Source organism: Megalobrama amblycephala, linkage group LG19 (assembly GCF_018812025.1).
Source record: "Megalobrama amblycephala isolate DHTTF-2021 linkage group LG19, ASM1881202v1, whole genome shotgun sequence".
Classification (NCBI taxonomy): domain Eukaryota; kingdom Metazoa; phylum Chordata; class Actinopteri; order Cypriniformes; family Xenocyprididae; genus Megalobrama; species Megalobrama amblycephala.
Genome location: NC_063062.1, coordinates 14,163,070 through 14,178,565, shown reverse-complemented (window position 1 = coordinate 14,178,565; position 15,496 = coordinate 14,163,070). Strand labels below are relative to the sequence as shown.

The window sequence follows — 15,496 nt, the reverse complement described above, 5'->3', positions numbered from 1 at the left end:
ATTATTTAAGCACTTTTGACCTTCTGTTTTTAACATAATATCTAGGATAGTAGGTGAAGTGAAATGGGATGCAGCCAAAGCCTGCAGCTATGTCTTCCTTTCGAATCCCTGTCGTATAAAGCTAATTATGCACACACACAGAAACACCTCAGTGCCCACAATATCAAGAATTGCGCCATACAAATTACGTTTAGTGCAAAATTTTTGCTCTTGTTTGCGTCTGTCTGTGCCAAAACAGCGCAGACAGCAAAAAAAACACCGCTATCAGCGGGCACAATTCATTCTGCGTGAATCCCTCCCTGTGTGTTTTAAAGGTCTGTGTGGAGAGTGGCAGCGCTCTGATGAATGGTGTCTCTGTGCTCGGAGCTGGAGGAGAGAGAGGAGAGGCTCACGGAGGGCATATCTGACAGATGAATGCCCTGCCTGTGCTGCCCGGGTGAGGGACAGTCCCTGTAGTGTCTCCCTTAAAGTCGGAGGACACCGAGGCCGGACACAATAGCGCCCGAGAGGCTTTACTGCCTGCGAGCAGCTGGTTGAGATGTCGCCATGTAGTGCAGGCACACGCATACACACACACAGCACTGATGCACGCATAGACGAAGGAATGCGTAAATGTACATGCACAAATGTGTGCGTGCATACCTCCACAGCCTCCTCTATCCATTCATACACTCACAATGGCAAAATAATGAGAAGCACTCAGACCAGCTGAGAGAGCTCAACTCCATGGGCTTTTTTTCTCCATACAGGCAGTTTAAGCCATTCTTTGGGAGTCTTTGCAAAGGAATGAGACATTCTGACTAGGGCTGAGCGCAGTATGGGCAACAGTAGGATGGTGTCAATTTTGCTACAGAGTATGTAGATATCAGTACAACTTTACATTATTTAAATGAGTAATGCATAAATACAACTTTAAAATGTTGACAAAATGTACTTCTAGCAGATAGATTCATTTAAAATGTTTTTCTCTTCTAATACAACAGCAAAGATATTTTACAGTATATTAATAAAATATAAGTTATGGATGGCTGATGCTGCACTCCGCAGATTTTCGTACAGTCATATAGACTCTAAAACAATCCTCATAATACCAGCTACAATCTAACTAAAGCCTAAAAAATGTCCAAACTTCCTGTTTCAAAAGGAAATATGTCAACACAGGAAAGAACAATGCAGGGTGTTGCTAGGCACAACGCAAAGCAAAGTTTAGATGTTTACCCGGGTCACAATTTACCACATTAATATTAAAACCATTTAGTCACAAATATATTGATTAGTTATGAATAATCACGTCATTTGGCTTGCATCCATGAAGGTTCAAACATAAAGAAAAATTTAAAAAATTCATTAATTTGTGAAATATGTAATTCAACTGAATTATCCAAAATTAGTGATTACCACAAAGATAAAAATAAAATAAAATGAATATGTACTGACAAAAATGCTGAAACTTGATGCAGTTCCTCCTTCACAAATGGGATAGAGTTACGTCCTTCCTGATTGGGCTGACAATAACGAATAAATTAATTAGGTGATTGACGCTGTTGTTGCAGCAACTGGATAAAAACCTTCAGAAAAGAATTTTCTGATGTCTCTGTCTTTCTTCTCCCGTCTTATCTCACTTGCCTGCTCTGCCTTTGAAAAGCAGAAGCAAACTGCAGTAGAAAAAGACTGCTGTATGCTTTCTGGGCTATTCGCCTCTCTTTTTTCACGAGAATATTTTCCTGCCAAGCAAAAAGACTCTGGAGGACTGATGACATCATGAGCTGTTGAACTTTGCCTCCATTATGGAAAGTATGCCAAGCCTCTCTGTCTGTCTCTTTCTGTCCCTCTCCCACTTCTCCACAATTCTCTCTCTCTCTCTCTCTGTCGATCAGGACACTGGACGTTTAGGGAGCGATTCACAGGGGTTTATATGTAAGGGCGAATCGATAACTTAGTGACAGTGTATGTTTTCTCATTTGTTGAAAATGCACACAGGAGAACACAAGCACATGAACATTTAGGCAACAGCAGGAGGATAAATGAAGGAAAATAACAGAGATGGTGATATTTGACTATTGATCAATGGATCTATTAGCATCTTCACAGCCTAAGATAAATCATACCTTCCATCTCCATCAATTATAAAGTGAAACGGTAAAGCGCCGTGCATTAAGCAACAACAGAAGATTAGTTGGTTCCTCAAGGGTGTTTTCTGGTGTACATCTGCATTTATCAAGCAGTAATTGGAAGCTGGTTTGAAAATACTTGGAGCTATTCATCACTAAAAGCAGTTAAGCTATAACTCAAACTAAACTTCTAAAAAGTTGTGAGCAAAAATGATATTTCCTACTAAATCCTGTTTCGGCGACAAAAGAGCCCAGACTTCATGAGTCTTTCTGACTGATTCATTCAAAGAACCTACTCATAAGAGTCAATGATTCCTGAATCGAACTCCACACGGTATGCTGTATGTTGTCTATTATTGTCTTTGTATTAGCAATTAGCACTGTAGTAACTTAAAGGGTTAGTTCACCCAAAAATGAAAATTCTGTCATTTATTACTTACCCACACCCGTAAGACCTCGTTAATCTTCGGAACACAAATTAAGATATTTTAGTTGAAATCCGATGGCTCCGTGAGGCCTCCATAGGGATCAATGGACACTTCCTCTCTCAAGATCCATAAAGGTACTAAAAACATATTTAAATCAGTTCATGTGAGTACAGTGGTTCAATATTAATATTATAAAGTGACGAGAATATTTTTGGAGCGCCAAAAAAAACAAAAATAACGACTTATATAGTGATGGCCGATTTCAAAACACTGCTTTGTGAAGCTTCAGAGCATAATGAATCAGTGCATCGAATCTGCTGATCGGAGCGCCAAAGTCACGTGATTTCAGCCGTTGGCAGTTTGACACGCGATCTGAATCATGATTCGATACACTGATTCATTTGTGTTCCGAATCTTCCTGAAGCAGTGTTTTGAAATCGGCCATCACTAAATAAGTCGTTATTTTGGGGGTTTTTTGGCGCTCCAAAAATATTCTTTATAATATTAATATTGAACCACTGTACTCACATGAACCGATTTAAATATGTTTTTAGTACCTTTATGGATCTCGAGAGAGGAAGGCCTCACGGAGCCATCGGATTTCAACTAAAATATCTTAATTTGTGTTTTGAAGATGAACGAAGGTCTTACGGGTGTGGAACAGCATGAGGGTAAGTAATAAATGACAGAATTTTCATTTTTGGGTGAACTAACCCTTTAAGGAGTGATGGCTTCTTAAAGGTGCACTGTGTAAATTTTAGGAGGATGTATTGACAGCAATATAATATACACAACTATGTTTTCAGTGGTGTATAAAGATCTTACATAATGAACCATTCTATCTACAGCCATTTCTATCTACATACACCGCGGGTCCCCTTACATGTTAAGTCGTCATTTTGCGCCAGCATGTTTCTACAGCATCCCTAAAAGGACAAACTGCTCTACAGAGCGCGTTTCATCACTATGTTGTTGTTCTTCTTTGTCGTTGGTGTTTTTAGAGGCAGCTTGCATCGTCACTACATTGAAAATGCACAAAGTAGTAGTAGTAGCAGTAGCAGCAGCAGCAGGAGGATCTACTGACAGAAATGCAATGACTCACAGTACTCAAACGAGTCACTGAATCATTTATGAACAAACTGACTCACTAAAATGATTAGACTACCCAGTGCTACCCAAGAAAAAGATATTTTAGGATAGAGCGGTTTGTGCGACTATAAACTGTGTGTATAATGTAAATATAAATACAATTTACCATTAAAGACATAACATTTTAAAACACTACAATGCGACTTTTTGAGAAAAGCTTTTATTTTCACTGAAAAGGCTTCATTCTTTTGACAACAGCTGAGTTATTGTCACGCTACTGTAGGCTAGTTACTAGCCAACATTGTTATTTAAGCACTGTTTCAGGAAAAGTACTAAAGAGGCTTGTATAAGATAAGTGGATGACGAGTTTCGCTTCATTTCTCATTGGCGATCATCACCATGGAAATGTCCAGGTCAAACACTTTCCCTGTGGCTAGAGCAGACAGAGACTGATGCTAAACTTTATTATCTCTGGAGAAAAGACTGAGAGAATGGATGAAAGAGATGGAGGAAGAGAATGGAGAAGAAAAGGAAGCTCGCCATCCAAAGGATGAAACGTTCATCTATTTGCATTTAAAAGGGTCATGAGTGCGAGAGCGTTTTGCAGGCCACGTGTTAAAGGGATTGTTCGCTCAAAAATGATCATTTACTCGCCTGTTTGACTTTCAAAAGTTAATTTTTGAAGAATAACCTGGTCACTCTTTTCAATGTAATGAAAGTTAATGAGGACTGGGGTTGTGAAATTACTAAAAAGCACCATAAAAGTATCATACAAATGGAGTTTTATGGTGCTTTTGCATCCTGTTTAAAGCAGAACTTTAATTTTTAGGTGAACTATCCCTTTAATAATGGGGATAATAGTGACTGAGAAGAGGAAGAAATGTTTAGAATGAAAGAGAATTCCACAGGATGGAGGGGAGAGGAAAGAGGGAAGTGGACCTGTGAGAGAGGGAAGGAAGGAAGGGGCCGAGTGCTTCATTCAGACAGAGCCACTGAACAGGAGGTAATGTGGCAGCTGCTGGAGCGCGCTCTGTACAGACAGGTCAATGAGTGTGTGTGTGTTTGTATTGTTGTGGGGAGGTGGGGTCGAACAGCTTTTGTCTGGTGCCTCTGCATGACCCCATGGGACAAACACTAGTAAAGTTAGCAAGGTGGGGGCAGGTAGTGTTTTTTTGTTTGTTATTGTGAGTGTGTGTGAGCTCATTAGCTTCAGGACACGGAGACAGTATACGAACACCTCTATAACACTCCTCAAAAACACAACACAGCTATAGATCATCTCATGAACATGTGTTGGTGTAAACTAGGAAATGCACAGTATATCCATAACTTTTGTCACAGTGTTGTTATTGTTAACTAAAAATAATGAAAATAATTTTTGGTGAAATAAAGCTGAAATAAAATAAAATATACATATTAGATGAAAAACTTAAAAATATAAAACAAAATAAAATAAATAGAAATGTTGCCTGGGCTACTAACTTGAATAAGTTTAAGTTAAAATTCAATAATTAATGTGGTTCAGATAACATAATATTTTGAGTTTCTGTTGATTAAACCAATCGTCTTTATTGTATTAACTCAATTTTGTAATTTCAATGAACTCAAAAAGTTGAACTGATTTTTCAACTGAACTAAAAATCTACCCAGGGTTCACTTGAGTGAATGATCGACATTCGGGTACAGTCTGACATATTGAACAGGCTGTACTTTTGCCCCTCATGGCCTGGTTTTCGTTCACACCAAATTGAAGATAAAGTCTCATCTGTCTCGGGTCTATTCTCATCACACATCCACCTCCTGAGCTCTGGGAGAAAACGTTCCCTACCTCATCAAAAGTTTTTATTGGTTTAAAAACAGATGGGTGCTGCAGACAAAACAAGGCCATCTCTGTTTTGTCGTTCACATAAGACACCTGAGCCTGACCAAACAAGAACAAAAGCTAGACATTTTATCTGAAATGAGTAGCCAGAATATAGGATATGCAACTCGGTAAGAGGTTTCTAAATTTTCCCATCCATATAGCGTCTCAGTCTTGGGTGTTATTCTGCGGTCAGGTTGTTATTTTGAGGGGCTTACTGGTTGCATAAGTAGCAGGTTGGCAGGAGTAATTATAAGGCGGGTAAAGTTTAGAATGGTAAGCTGTTGTAGACACATTTTCAGACATATACATGCAGTTTTAGACAGTAGCGACAGTCATCAGAGATGTGACTCAGACAGCTAGACGCTTGTTTGGACGTTTGCCGCTATCAGCTGTGCCAGTCATGTATGACACATAGACACACACATGGAAAGAAGCTCACAAAGAAAAAGACCAACTAATAATGATTTTGTCATCATTTATTAACTTATATGCTGTTCTAAAAATGTATGATTTTAGTACAAATTCTGTCCACAGAAACTGGCGATGAACTATCCCTTTAAGACCATAATAAACAGTGTCCTTATCTCTTAAACAGATATCTTAGATGTATATGAACTGGATGAAGGTCTCTTCAAAAGATTAAAGCAAGCTGGAAGAATACGAGGCAAGTCGGACACAATCCTGCTCTATTTGCAGGAAGGGACCTGAAAATCACGACAAAAAGGAAGACAATAACAGAAGGTTGATGACAGAGACAAACAGTGGGCCAGTGGCCTGCTCTATTTTCACTATATAGGTGAGTTTACAACAGACAAGACCAGACTTGAGCATTAACAACAGGCCTGCAGAGGAAAAGAGCAAAGGCTGGGAGGCACATAATTAATCCTGTGTGTACAAACCTAAGCAAAAAACAGACAGTAACAGATGATACAGTCACAGTTTACTACATAAATTTGGAGAAATATGGATTTGTATGTCTTAAATGTCCTCAGACGTAAAATAATTGATAAATTAAGCATGTTTGGAACACTTGATTATTTGTGTGTGTCTGTGTATATAACCAGTGCTATATGTATATATATGTATATATATGTGGTTTATTTGAGAAATGTCATAAACACAAAAATATATAAACATCAAAAATACAATTTAATAATATGTATTATAACAATAAAATTATACAATAATTTCATATACACACACCCAGCACATACACACACACACACAGTTCAGTTTGTGGTCAGCAAGATTTTTTATTTTTTGATATGTTTTGTTTGTAAAATACAGTAAAAAGTAATATTGTGAAATATGATGACAATTTAAAATATAAAATTATATATTTCTAAATCTCATTTATTCCTTTGATGGATTTCTGCATCATTACTCCAGTCTTCAGTGTGACAAGATCCTTCAGAAATCAATCTAATATGATGATTTGCTGCTCAAGAAACATTTTTTATTATTATGAATGTTGAAAACAGTTGTGCTGCTTAATATTTTTGTGGAAACCAAGATTCTATAATTAATAAAAAGTTCAAAAGAACAGCATTTTTTTAAATATAAAGCTTTTTGTAATGTAATCGCTTGTTTTGTAGTTTTAAAATAATATTTTTAGACTTAACTGTGACTTTTGATCAATTTAATGTAATGTTGTTGTATAAAAGTAATAATTTTCTTCCCCAAAAAAATAAAAATAAATTATTGACCACAAACATTTGAAATATATCTAAATATATATGAACAATGAAATAAAAAAAAATATAAAAAAAATATATATATATAAAAAATACCTTTAAAATTGCAATACCATACTATAATAGAAATCTATGGTATGTCATATTTAGATAGCTCTGTCAAAGTGTTTGTACATTCTCAATGCAAGACTAGACCCATCCTTTCATTCCTGAAACATTCCACAGCCCACCTCAAAACACATAGTCACACTTCCATACTGTACACCTTTTTCATTTCATGTCCTCAGTACAGTCAACACTCAGGCACACATGCAGACACCACTGTTGAATGCTGCATTGCCTACTACAGACATACTCTGTGATTCACAGCCGGACAAAAATCACACGATCGTATCCAGATCCTAAAAACACACAGCTCATCCCAGAAATACAACTACTCTCTAACATTCACCACCCAATTCACTCGTGTAGACTGGAAAAAACAAAGACACCTCTTCTCTGCCCCTCCTTTCCTGGCAGGATAAAGTTGCAACACCCTCTTTAAAAAAACAGCTTCTTGTAGCTACAGGCTACGACTGAGTGTTGGTTTACTGCCAATGTTTTTCCACGGCAACACAATGCTGATCTTTACGCCGTGATTTACAGAGCTGGGACAGTCAAAAAGAGATAAACGTGAGTGTAACGAGGACACAGAATTTTCATAAGGCCTGCAGCGTGTGCTATAAACACTTTTCCTCTTCACCCTGAGCGAAGGACTTTCATCACTGCACAAACATGTCCAGAATCCTGCCTATGCCAAACAATAAATCCAAAAATGACAGGCTTCAATGGAACACGATGATTCCTTTCCAGCTCTGAGCGTCACTGCAACCTCAAACAGTCATTCCGCAAGTTCAATAACAGTGACGAGGCCATAAACTCATGGAGGCCTGAGATACAAAGACAGGAAGAGGAGCTCTGACATGGAATGTGTACGATTGCTCACAGAGTAAATCTATTGAAAAAATGATTGTATTGGAAACCCTTGTCTCTTTGTTGTCTCTTTGAATAGTTCCAAGTCTTTGAAATGAGCTATTTTAAGTTATTTCTCATGTTTTGTTACTATGCTCAGGAGAGAAACACAGAATCATATTCACTTTAAACTCTGGCAGCTAAACAATATCTGCTGCCCATGTTCAATGAGATGACTGTCAGGGCTTTAGCAGGAAATAAACAGGAAAGAAAAATCACAAATAATTCTCTTAAACTGTTTGGTTCAAAACATATTTAACAATCCTAAGCTGGTTTGCTGGTCCCAGAGCCTGGTCAGGATGGTCTGTTGGCTGGTTTTAGGAACTTTCCCACCTAAACACAAGCTTGGCCAGACTGGAAGACCAGCTTAAACCAGCTAATACCAGCTTAAACCATGTCAGACAAGCAAGAAAGTTGGTCTTTTTCAAAAGGGAGAGCAAATTACTTTTGTTGAGACTATAAAAGACCCCAGAAATGATTAAAACTGTGCTCAGATTTGGAAACTGGAATGAAGAGTTAGAGATTTCAGAATTAACAAATTATTAAGCTTTGTAAAGCAATTGTATAGCTTTATACTGTATGACAGCAGTTGTATCAAAAGACATTTAGGAGAAACACCTAAAGGAATTAAATGAAGCAGAGTCTCCTGAGATATGAAAAAGCAATGTCTGAGTAATCAGATTTTCCTTTGTGGAGATTTTATGACATGAAATTCATCACATTTTATCTAAAATGGTGCCATTCTCTTTTTACTCTAGCTATATAAAATTAAAGTGCAACTGGAAACCATTAACTAACCTAACTGACACTACAATGCTAATATTTGGTTGGTTACACAGGATATAACATGAATAATAGCCAAACTTCATGCCTCAAATTTTAGGAATGAAAGCACTTCTTCGTTTTGTTATTGATTTAAAGGTCACACCTGACAACCTGTTTTGCTCTGATTCCACCTTGCTTAAATGTCTGTAAATGTTTTCCTGTAGTGCTTGGACCACAATTCGAAGGCATCGTATGTGTGATGTTACTAAAGGGGTTGAATTTGGTCTCAGATCAGCGCTACTTCTATACAGCCTGATGCTGACATTCACGTCAAAGCCTCATTATGAGAATAATGAGGAGCAGGTCCTGTCCGTCAGACCCCCCAGGAGAGGGTGGGGGGGTTCAGGCCAGCGGTGGGGAATTCCTCCCTCTCAAATTCAAGAGCCGGAGGGTGAGTCAGGGTTGAGTCAGAGAGGCAGTGCAGGGGGAAGATGGACTCAGGTTACTCAGCTGTCTTCTTAAAAAAGGGGTCTTTCTTTTATTTAAAGATCCCTAACACAACATGACTCAACATTCTTAACTTAGCAACTGATTCAGCCGGGTTACCTCAACGCAAGAGTGATCTCAATAGCCCACTCACAAGAGTACGTAACTCCCTACCTTCATCACGGACCACCTCAGGAGGAACCAACATATACTGACTCTGGTTTCAAAAGAATATAAAACTGATAAATTTGCCTAGTCACACTTTAGATTAGGGTCCAATTCTCACTATTAACTAACTATAAACTATGACTTTTGCCTCAATAAACTCTGCTAATTAATAGTTAGTAAGGTAATTGTTAAATTTAGGTATTGGGTAGGAATAAGGGATGTAGAATTGAGTCATGCAGAATACGACATTAATATGTGCCTTATAAGTACTAATAAACAGCCAATATCCTAGTAATATGCATGCTAATAAGCGACTAGTTAATAGTGAGAATTGGACCCTAAACTAAAGTGTTACCAAAAAAAAACAAAAAAAACACCAGTTATCATCTGTTTTCAATTCACACTCTGATATTCAGTGCACTAATAATTGACTGTAACCATTTCAAGGTCCATTTCTATGGCCGGGGAATATCCCAGCCTCTGCAGGGGGTGAATCCCAGCGTCCAGATTCCTCACAGACGGAAATACAGTACAGCCCAACTCTCACGTCCAAATACCAAAGCACTGTGTCATTCCCAACCCTTACAAGCTGAACGAGCGCCAATACTTTCAAACAATGGCAAGGAACGGATGCTTCGGCCCGTCACTTCACGCTCTTCTTCTCTCCCTCTCTTTTTTCTCTCTCTCCCTCCTTCTTTCCCCTGCTCCTTTCCATAAAACCTTAATCTTTCAGCTTTCTCCTGAGTCAGCAGAGAAGCTCACAGCGGCAGGGCTCCTTTTCCTTCCCTTCGTTCTCCCGTTACGCCTGCTTTCTCACACTCTCTCCTAAGCTTTCAAAACTCACTGCTCCTCAAGAAAAGGCCATTTTTAAAAACCTCAGATAGTGCCGACATATTCTGATGGCCTCTGTGTGAAGTGTTACGGCAATTATTATTGCGTCTTTTTAAGCTGATAGTCTACTAGTTCTGAGCTGTTGCTCCTTAAAAATGATAAAATGTTAAATGAGACAAAAAGTAAAAAAAGAAAAGAAAAGTTAAATGTGTCTCTTGTTTTTCTTCTGTCCACTAAGACTACGCTTTCCCATTCACTCTATATATATTACCCAAGGGCATTTAGCATAACCAACTTAAAGCGTTCACACAACAATGAGAACAGCAAACACACTCACCAGATAATTCATTTTCAGCCCCGCTGTGTGAGTCTCTGGGACTCCAGACAGCACTTAACTGCCTGAGATCTGACCCCCGATGAAAACTCCCTCGGACCGTCCAGCTCTTTGTCAAATCTCTCTGCGTCTCCGACGGGCAGAAAGTCCGGGCAGCTCCTAACACATACTCCAATTCCGTGATGTCAGAGGGCAAGAATGAGACTGTCCCATATACTTCTCTGTCTTGAACTCACTCGCTCGCTCTCTCCGCGTCCGTTCTGTGCTCTTTCTCTCCCTCCCTCTCTGGCAAAAGGAGGAGGGAAGAATGCATAGGGTAACCTGACACCCTCCCAGTTCCTTCTCACTCCTGACATTCCCTCTCCCTGCTGCTGATTGGCTAAGGACTCTGCTCTTATGTTAATGAGCTTACCCTCTTCCTCCCCCTGCCTGTGAGGAATGTTTAGTGAACCTCTCTGTAGACCTGAGAAAGACACAGACATTTGTTTTTTTGTCCATCCACTGTACCCCTGACACACAAACATACAGCTTTGTCTAGACCCTTTCCTTCAGCCTCAAACTTTCTGTCTTCCTTTGCTGCTGATTTTGTTGCGCGTCCTTTTGTTCTAGAAGTAAATCTCCTTACACAACCCTTCTTCTCTACTTCACCAGGAGACAAAAAGCTAAACTCCATTGACATTTGCAGTGTTTTGAAACGTTTAACCTCCTATTTTCAGTATATATCTGACCTGAATTATTAAAGTACTATCGATTAAAAAAGGAAGGACTGGGTAAATAGAGATGGATATACTTTTTATGGATCCTGAGGGGATATATTGTTATTTATTTAAAATATTACTGAAGCAAAACTCTTTTCTCTATCTATTTTCTATTTCCATTTCAAATGAAATTAATTTAGTCATTTATGCAGTACAAAATATCGGGAAAAGACGCTTAAGCAAAAAATTTTACTATTTTTTCATTAAAAAAAAGAATATTCTTTTTTTTGCAATAATGCAAAAAATGCAATGCAATAAAATAAAATAAAACAAATATTTTAATTAAATACTATAATAAAAATAAATTCAAAATAATCCTGATTGCGCATATATTTATTTAAAAATGAAACGACTTTAAATAATGACCGTTAGCTAAGTAAATAAACTAAGCTAATCCATTCTTGTCTGCTTTTGTGATCACAATTCACCAGGAATTTCAAAGCATGACATCATTCTCCAATTCTCCCGTGAGGGAGTGACCAGGTCAGGGGGTCAAACTGGGATCCACATTTAAATCAATGTGGTAAATAGGCAAAAGCTGCATGTCCCAATGGACTGCCTTCTGCGATTTGCAAATAACAGATAGAAATCCCAGTCCTCAGATAAAAGCAAGGTATAAACCAAGTCACCATTCCTTCCTAAAAGGTGGAATGTATGAGAGGTGATAGAAGAGAGATGCACTGTCGCTGAGGTCAGGAGAGAGGTCAGTGAGGTAGGAGAACCCTGCCTCACTGGAAACCCTCAAAACCTAATCTATCCTGCCAGAGAATATTCTCTCAATTTGACCTGAAGCCAGTTTTGTAGTATCACTTGTTGACATGATTTGATAGATGACCCTGTGGAGAAAATGTAGTAGAGGCTACCATTTCAACTTGGGATATGTGCTTAAAAATCCTAAGGCGTGTCTTTTTTGTGTTCGGCGGAAGAAAGAAGGTTATACAAGTTTGGAATGACATGAGGATAGGAGTAAATTATGATACAATTTTGGATTAACTACTCTTATGCTCACCCTTAAGGGCAGTAGCTAGGCAATGAGACATTTCTGCAGCTATCCTATTGTCAAAATCAATCCAGTGCACTTAAAATGTTCACTAGAATTATGCAGAATACACTGTAAAATTCACAAAAGCAGCAAATGCTCGCAATTTACTGGAAATAGTAATGTAAATACACAAAAAGACAGCTTTTTTTTCTGTTTTTAAAGGGATAATTCACACAAAAAAATGGAAATTCTGTACTAATTTGCAAATGTAAATGGTGTTCCATGTCATTCAAAACCTGTATGACTTTCTTTCTTCTATGGAACACAAAAGGAAATATTTAGAATTTTTTTTTTTACCCAACAAGTAAATGCCAATATTGGACCCCATTAACTTTCATTGCAAATGTATGGGAAAAATATGGATATATTATTCAAAGGTTTTTTTTGTTATATATTATTACATTTTCTTTAATGTCCATTATGTACACTACTGTACAAATGTTTGTGGACAGTAAGATTTTTAAATGTTTTCTGAAAGAAGTCTCTTATGCTTACCAAGCATTTTTACCTAGTTCTGGCATGAAACTCTAGATAGGTCCTGATAGACTGATAGGTCCTTAATTCATTTGGTAGCAATTACATCATTATCTACTTATTTATATCTAATTGGTTGCTGTTGCATCAGCAGCCAATGAGCTGTGGCTCAACATTCAAACAAAACCCCGTTATTTGTTTGAATTTCTTCTTTCAGATGAACACAATCTGAGTTACATTAATAAATATCCTGACACATTTAAGCTTTATAATGGACCAACAAGTGTTAGCAATCTGCAGCGTGCTTTCAGAAACCCTCCACCTTCCCCAGCTCCACCTGTTTAGATCTGCTTAATTCTTGTATGTTACTTGTGCAGCAGCATGTCTTACATGCTCACAGCAATGTCTGTGAATGTACTGGCAGTAGCAAGTCTCGGTACTTGCTCTGCAGCAGCAGCAGCAGTGTAGCAGATCTATTCTGCCAAGACCAAATACAGTAACATTGCCATATCCATTACAATCCCAATCTCTATTACCATACCAATCTCTCAGAGAGTTGTCATGACAGAAATTTATTTATTTTTTAAAATCTTACTGACCCCAAACTTTTGAGCGGTAGTATATGTGCATTATCTTGCTTAAAAAAAACAAACAATGAAAGACAAGCAAATACTTCATAATGGCACTGTAGTTTTTAACAAAGATGTGTTATACAGCAATGATATCAAACACTAATTGAGTCATCAGGGTCCAATGTTTAGTGTATCAAAGCCCTTTTTAGTACCCGAATTCATGCTTATGATATACTGAATCACATTTTAGAGAGGCAGAGTGGGAATTGAGACACAATCCCCCCATACCTAAACGACTACAATCCCCTGAAGCCATGAATCTGGGGCCACGAATTACACTGCACAACTGGTGTCAAATAAGCAAGATTCTCCCTAATTGAAAGTGCCGTGGAATTTAAAGCCCTTATCTTCACGCAGTGGCAGTCTTCTCAAGCCACAAGGTGCCGTGTCTGGTCTCCATGACAATTGAGCAGCACTTCATCTTGCACTACGGGGTGTCTGCTACGCAAGATGGATTTCGATGGTTGAGACTACATTCTCTCCTTCTAACCTTCTCTGGGATGTTTGTTATTTATTTCCGTCAGCTAAGCCTGAGTGACATCAGAGCTGTCATTGAAATTAGCAAGTGTGCATGGATTTTGTCACCATAGAGATTAGGCTATCACATCAGACATCATTTCAATTAGCGCCCCACCCCCTCTCGCTCTTCAGCTAATAAGCCCCCTCCGTCAGCGCCCACTAATCACAATCCATATCGGAAAGAGACGGGTGTTGGGCGACGCTCGTCTGGAGGTGAGAGGTCTAAATGCCTGTCACAAAGCACTATAGAGGTGAAAACGAGACAATCTTTGCTGTGTGTAACAGACCGCTGCACCCATTTGTGAAAAGATTGAAATCGTTCTATATAATATATTCATTGACTAGAATATATGTGACGTCTTCCGTACTTTAGCCTCTGCTGGAGAGTATTATGGCTCAGTGAGTGTGGAACAGTAGGTCCATTGTGTCCGAGCAGCCCGGTCTCGGTTTGGTCAGGCTGTCACACCTACACACAATGTTGTTCAACTGGCAGTGTTTCGGCCCTGGAACCGTGACCGCTGCCCCGTGGCCTCCGTAACCCTCCGCATGCCGCGCGTGTCATGAGATTCAGGGCAATCTGGCAAGAAAGGCTCAGCCAAGTCGGATCGGTCCCGGCCACCCCAGAACAGACCAAGCATTTAGGGATACAGATGTGGGTCAGATAATGTGAATATGGAAATCCCATTTCTCTCTGAATCAAGGTAATGTTTCTATTTTTTTTCTACTCTCCAGCTCACTGAACTGTTCCAAGAAGTAAAACATCTCCGTTAGGATCTCTCTACATCAGTCCTCTAAATTCCAGAAGAATCTGCTGGAAATTTCTGGTGGGAAGGTGAACTAGGATATATCTCAGAATAACAGGATGATTTATTTAATAGAGCCAAGAGTCGAGAACGAGAAGAATTTTAAACACTATGTGTAGGACTGGCACACTATATTATCTTACACTGCAAACCCGAATAAGTTGGAAAAAATTGAGGCAATCAGACTGCCTTCCGTATTCAACTTAGGAAGAAAGCGTAACTGGCGTCGCTTTTTTCGTAAGTTGAATATGGATGGTGTAGGACGTAGCATAACCGTTTTGAACTGCGAGAGTTTTACACTTTCTTCGTAAGTTGAATACGGAAGGAGGTCTGGGGGAAGCTAGATATTTTACTTTATAACTTGTTAAATATGGATATTCTCTTAAAATACAAATGCTGAATAAAGTTGTAGTTTTTGTTATTTTTGGACCAAAATGTATTTTCGATGCTTCAAAAACTTCTAACTAACCCACTGATGTCACATGGA

The 15,496-nt window shown here is 38.6% G+C and overlaps 1 protein-coding gene across 5 annotated transcripts in view; it reads right to left on the bottom strand.

The window, feature by feature from the left end:
• The window catches only part of bcar1 (BCAR1 scaffold protein, Cas family member), a 109,416-nt gene that overhangs the window by 41,704 nt on the left and 52,216 nt on the right, over window positions 1-15,496 (bottom strand). Inside the window, exon 1 of one of the 5 annotated variants that reach the window (XM_048169250.1) lies at window positions 10,785-11,661. The exons of the other annotated variants lie outside the window; for them this stretch is intronic. Within the exon in view, the coding sequence (XP_048025207.1) occupies window positions 10,785-10,796 (12 nt within the window). The 5' untranslated portion in view covers window positions 10,797-11,661. Of the gene's footprint in view, window positions 1-10,784; window positions 11,662-15,496 lie in introns of those variants that run through there. 5 annotated transcript variants of the gene reach the window in all.